The sequence below is a fragment of the Elephas maximus genome, chromosome 3 (assembly GCF_024166365.1).
Source record: "Elephas maximus indicus isolate mEleMax1 chromosome 3, mEleMax1 primary haplotype, whole genome shotgun sequence".
In the NCBI taxonomy this organism is placed as follows: domain Eukaryota; kingdom Metazoa; phylum Chordata; class Mammalia; order Proboscidea; family Elephantidae; genus Elephas; species Elephas maximus.
In genome coordinates, this window is record NC_064821.1 from 186,878,865 (window position 1) to 186,885,372 (window position 6,508).

General features: G+C 45.6%; 1 protein-coding gene across 1 annotated transcript; it reads right to left on the minus strand.

Annotated features, from left to right (window-relative positions):
• Positions 1 to 5,884: 5,884 nt before the first annotated feature.
• LOC126071439 (late cornified envelope protein 3C-like) lies at positions 5,885 to 6,187 on the minus strand. Its single transcript, XM_049875637.1, has one exon. The coding sequence runs from the start codon at positions 6,185 to 6,187 to the stop codon at positions 5,885 to 5,887; it is 303 nt and encodes a 100-aa protein (XP_049731594.1).
• Between the last annotated feature and the right edge of the window lie 321 nt (positions 6,188 to 6,508).

Sequence of the window (6,508 nt, forward strand, 5' to 3'; positions counted from 1 at the left end):
TTAAACTCTTCTTTTGTGTTAGCTACTGTGTGTCGTGCTTTGATGCTTTTATCTCATTGACTTTTCACAGCACTGTGAGGGAAGTGCTAAAAGACTTAGCCCTTTAGTAATAAAGAACTAGAAGCTCAAAGAAATTAGATAATTTTTTCAGCTAATAAACAGCAGAGCTCAGAATCAAATCTAAGTATATTTGACCCTAAAGACCCTGGAAATTTTCTTTACCTCCTCAGTGATTCTAAGTAGCCTATACATTTGAAAATCTCACAAAGACTTCAAGTTTAGCACATCTAAAATTACACACTCCCAAGTGTCTGTTGGTTTGTTGTACTGTGGGGGCTTGCGTGTTGCTGTGATACTGGAAGCTATGCCACCGGCATTCAGATACCAGCAGGGTCACCGATGGAGGACAGGTTTCAGCTGAGCTTCTACACTAAGATAGACTAGGAAGAAGGACCCAGCAGTCTACTTCTGAAAAGCATTAGACAGTGAAAACCTTATGAATAGCAGTGGAACATTGTCTGATATAGTGCTCGAAGAAGAGCCCCCGAGGTTGGAAGGCACTCAAAAGATGACTGGGGAAGAGCTGCCTCCTCAAAGTAGAGTCGACCTTAATGAGATGGATGGAGTAAAACTTTCGGGACCTTCATTTGCTGATGTGGCACGACTCAAAATGAGAAGAAACAGTTGCAAACATCTATTAATAATGCACAAAGTATGAATCTAGGAAAATTGGAAATCATCAAAAATGAAATGGAATGCATAAACATCTATATCCTAGGCATTAGTGAGCTGAAAGGGACTGGTATTGGCCATAATGAATTTAGTCTACTATGCTGGGAATGACAACTTGAAGAGGAATGGTGTTGCATTCATCATCAAAAAGAACGTTTCAAGATCTACCCTGAAGTACAACGCTGCCAGTGATAGCATAATTTTCATATGCCTACAAGGAAGGTCAGTTAATACGACTAGTATTCAAATTTATGCACCAACTGCTAAGGCCAAAGATGAAGAAATAGAAGATTTTTATCAGCTGCTGCAGTCTGAAATTGATTGAACATGCAATCAAGATGCATTGATAATTACTGGCGATTGGAATGCAAATTTGGAAACAAAGAATGATCAGAAGTTGGAGAATATAGCCTTGGTGATAGAAACAATGCCAGAGATTGAATGATAGAATTTTGCAAGACCAATGACTTCTTCATTGCAAATACCTTCTTTCACCAACATAAACGACGACTATACAATATGCATGGACCTGCCAGATGGAACACACAGAAATCAAATTGACTACATCTGTGGAAAGAGACGATGGAAAAGCTCAATATCATCAGTCAGAACAAGGTCGGGGGCCGACTGTGGAACTGACCATCATTTGCTCTATGCAAGTTCAAGCTGAAACCGAAGAAAATCAGAGCAAGACCATGAGAGCCAAAATATGACCTTGAGTATATCCCACCTAAATTTAGAGACCATCTGAAGAATAGATTTGACACATTGAACACTAGTGACCGAAGACCAGACAAGTTGTGGAACGACATCAAAGACATCATCTATGAAGAAAGCAAGAGGTCATTGAAAAGACAAGAAAGAAAAGACCAAGATGATGTCAGAGGAGACTCTGAAACTTGCTCTTAAACATCGAGCAGCTAAAGCAAAAGGAAGAATTGATGAAGTAAAAGAACTGAACAGAAGATTTCAAAGGGTGGCTGGAGAAGACAAAGTAAAGTATTGTAATGACATGTGCAAAGAGCTGGAGATGGAAAACCGAAAGGGAAGAACACTCTCAGTGTTTCTCAAGCTGCAAGCACTGAAGAAAAAATTCAAGCCTTGAGTTGCAATAGTGAAGGATTCTATGGGGAAAATATTAAATGACGCAGGAAGCAGCAAAAGAAGATGGAAGGAATACACAGAGTCATTATACCTAAAAGAATTAGTCGATATTCAACCATTTCAACAGGTGGCATATGATCAGGAACTGAAGGTACTGAAGGAAGAAGTCCAAGCTGCTCTGAAGGCATTGGCAAAAAACAAGACTCCAGAAATGGATGAAATATCAGTTGAGATGTTTCAACAAACAGATGCAGTGCTGGAGGTGCTCACTCGTCTATGCCAAGAAATATGGAAGACAGCTTCCTGGCCAACTAACTGGAAGAGATCCATATTTATTTCTATTCCCAAGAAAGGTGATCCAACCGAAAGTGGAAATTATAGAACAATATCATTAATATCACACACAAGCAAAATTTTGCTGAAGATCATTCAAAAACGGCTGCAGCAGTATATTGACAGGGAACTGCCAGAAATTCAGCCGGTTTCAGAAGAGAACATGCAACCAGGGACAACACTGCTGTTGTCAGATGGATCCTGGCTGAAAGCATAGAATACCAGAAGGATGTTTACCTGTGTTTTATTGACTATGCAAAGGCATTCGACTGTGTGGATCATAACAAGTTATGGATAACATTGTAAAGAAAGGGAATTCCAGAACACTTAATTGTGCTCATGAGGAACCTTTACATAGATCAAGAGGCAGTTGTTCAGACAGAACAATGGGATACTGATTGGTTTAAAGTCAGGAAAGGTGTGTGCCAGGGTTGTATTCTTTCACCATACCTATTCAATGTGTATGTTGAGCAAATAATCTGAGAAGCTGGACTATATGAAGAAGAATGGGGCATCAGGATAGGAGGAAGACTCATTAACAACCTGTGTTATGCAGATGACACAACCTTGTTTGCTGAAAGTGAAGAGGACTTGAAGCACTTACTAATGAAGATCAAAGACCACAGCCTTCAGTATGGATTGCACCTCAACATAAAGAAAACAAAAATCCTCCCAATTGGACCAATGAGCAACATCATGATAAATGGAGAAAAGATTGAAGTTGTCAAGGATTTCATTTTACTTGGGTCTATAATCAACAGCCACGGAAGCAGCAGTCAAGAAATCAAAAGATGCATTGCATTGGGCAAATCTGCTGCAAAGGACCTCTTTAAAGTGTTGAAGAGCAAAGAAGTTACCTTGAAGACTAAGATGTGTCTGACCCAAGCCATGGTATTTTCAATCGCATCATATGCATGTGAAAGCTGGACAATGAATAAGGAAGACCGAAGAAGAATTGACGCCTTTGAATTGTGGTGTTGGAGAAGAATATTGAATATACCATGGACTGCCAGAAGAACAAACAGATCTGTCTTAGAAGAATTGCAACCAGAATGCTCCTTAGAAGCAAGCATAGCGAGACTGGGTCTTACATACTTTGGACATGTTGTCAGGAGGGATCAGCCCCTGGAGAAGGACATCATGCTTGGCTGAGTACAGGGTCAGCGGAAAAGAAGAAGACTCTCAACGAGTTGTATTGACACGGTGGCTGCAACAATGAGCTCAAGCATAACAAGGATTGTAAGGATAGCTCACGACTAGGCAGTGTTTTGTTCTGTTGTGCACAGGGTTGCTATGAGTGGGAACCAACTTGAGGGCACCTAACAACAGCAACAGCAAAATTACACACATTAGTGTCGCCATGCATGAACACCTCATCAGTACTTTTTAGCTCAGGGACTTAATAACTCTGCAGTCCTCCCAAGGCTCAAGCCCGAGACCTGACAATCATCCTTGATTACTCATATTCTCTAACCTCTCAACCTCCTGATCAGGGACCAAATCCTGCCCTTTCTGTCCCCAAACCATCCAGCCATTCAGCTGTGTATTCTTCTCCATCCACTGCTTAGCCTCAGTCCTGGCCACCACCATCTTTTACCCCATACCCTCTCCCCTGCCCTTGTAGCCAATGAGAAGACCCAAGAATTAGGAAGCCGTAAGGAGGTCAAAGAAGTCCTTCAATGACAAATTAAAGGTAGAGACTTTTTAATAAAATCTTTTTGCATAATACATTCAAGGTTAATAATGCAGAGAGGCAAGAATCATGTATAGAGACAACTACAAGGAAAAAAAAAAAAGCCCTTCTATCTTGGTTGCAGCCCATGTCACCTCCCCAGGCCTAGAACTCTTCCTTTTCCTTGACATGGCATATGAAAGTCCCCAGGAAGGAACCAGAACCAGGAAGCCCTGATGCTGCCCATGTACCAGCTTCTTAAGCCTTTGTAAGGCGTGCTATTCCTCACTGATTGGCTCAGTGTACATATACGTGCTAAGCATTTGCCAAAGGTTGGCGATGCTGAGAGATCTCCAACTGTTTTCAAGGACCTCAGAGTTGAGATGGGCAAATGTGGAAACAGCTAAGTAAACGCGATGTTCTAAGTGCCGTAACTTTGCACGAGCCTCCATGAGCACATACTCCAAGTGCCAAAGTCTGACACGGCACAGGGGAGAAGGCCAGACTCCCTACCTCTGTGAGCAATCAGCTCCTTCCTGTCCTAAGAGGTGGGCACTGTGAGCACCTGGGGACAGAGCCTCTGCACAGACACAGCCCTTTCCTGGGTGCCTTCATCACTGGTGCCTGAAAGTTGGTGAATGCAGGGTGTACTCTGTTACATGCAAGGGGTGGAGGAAGCCCTTTGCTTGCTGAATCACAGGGAGGGAGGGAAGGTGGAAGGAGAGGAAACTCCAGCCTAGGCTTTCTTGTACAGTGCTGACTTCTCTCTGCTCAGTGCCCACAGAGGCCCTTTAAGAAGAGGAGAATCTGCCCTTCTCTTCCTTCCCCTTTTCACCCCAGCCAGGTCACTGTACCCTGTGCAGAGGGGAGGGGCTGTGAGCTGCTGAAGGGAGGGGAGAACCCTGAGCAGCCTGGTATGGGGGGAAAAAGCAGAATGAGGACACTGATGGGGAGTTGGAGAGACTTCATCATTTCCCAGGGCCTGAGACACAGGCTGACAGTGTCTGGACCGAGGCATGAAATGAGGCTACCTTGGTATCTGTAAAACAAAGAGAATGAGTCCCCTTGGGGCTTCTCAGACTCCTTCCCAGCAGCATCCTGGGCCCAGCTTCAGCAGTGGAGGAGAGAAAGTGGGCTGTAGAGGCATCAGCCTGGGCAGGTCATCTACCCTGGTTTCCTCCCATGCTGCTCCTCGCAGTCCTCAGGGCCTCAGTCAGTTGCAGCCCCCTGACCTGAGGCATTAACAGGCTGGTCACTACACAAGAGCATTCTGCCTGGGGACAAGTGAGGGCTGACATTCAGCTTGACCATTGCTGGCTGAGCTCTATGTAAAACACAAGTTTGAGTCCAGCTGGGTGCAGTGGTTTTTCTAATTCACTCATAGGTGCCACATGAGTTAGAGGGCTGAGTGGTCTCGGTAGCAGCCAGAGACTTCAGACTCTGGGCCATAGTCATTGCCACAGCTTTCTGTGTTCTGCTGTTGGCATCTGTTGGATCTCACAGGCCTGTGCTGGTTCAGGCAAAAGCAGCTCCGAGAGCTGGAGCCACAGCAGGGAGAGCAGTGGTGAGGCATGGAGGTGAGCACTGGGTGGGCACCGGTTGAAGCAAAGTTAAAGAGAGCTAAGTGGTGTTGAGAAAGCAAAAACTTTATTTTTTCATAGAGTCAGAGCCAGGTGATGACAATTGACTGGGCAGGTACCGGGGCAGGAATTTGTGGGCTCCTGGAGAACAGACAGGAGAGCCCTCTGGGGAGAACTCAGAGCCCTCTCCAGGAACATCTCAGCAGCTGGCTAAGGGAAGGGAGATAGATAGGAGTACTTGGAAAGTCCACACCAGGCAGGAGTGGGCCTTAGAACTCTGGTCTGTGGTCACTTTACAATTGCTCTTCTCAGTGGCATTGCCCAGTCATCAGACAGGAGGATCCTTTCTGGGAGGGCTCAAACCCTCCACAGGGACATCCACTTAGCTCGGCCTGTGAAAGCTGGTCTGAGAAAGGATGCATCAGGCTGGGGTGGTCCTTGGAACTTTGGGCCTTCACTTCCTTTACAATTGCTTGTCTCGTCCACACTGCCCAGAGCTGTGGCCACAGTGGGAGCCCCCAGACTGCTCACCACTGCCATCATCACTGCAGTTGGAGCTCTGGCGCCAGCATCGGTGGGACCTGTGGCGCCTGTGGTGGCTCAGGCAGCAGCCGGCCTCAGAGCTGGGGCCATGGCAGCCCCCAGAGCTGAGGGCACAGCTGGAGGAGACTTTGGGCAAGCACTGTGTAGGGGTCTTTGGGGGGCACTTGGGTGAAGGGCACTTGGGAGGGGCCTGGCACTGCTGCTGGCTCTGCTGGCAGGACATCTCGGCTGAAGGGCAGTGAGCCTGGATAGATCAAAGAAAAAGGTCAATGCAAAACTCTAGGCCACTGTTTCCTCTATGAATGGTTTAATAAAACACTTGCTCTTTTGACCAGCTGCTTCCTTAGCTGTGATCTTCAGAAGGAAAATGGAAACTGGTTTAAAGTTAACCTGATCTGACAAGGCATCTCTTTCCCTCCACTTTGCTCTCCTGCCAGAAAAGAAGGCTGACCTCTTCTAACTGATCCCCAAGGCTTCCTGTCTTCATAGAAATGTGGAATACAATACACCATTTGGTGTATTTGCTGAAGAATGTCTCTAGACG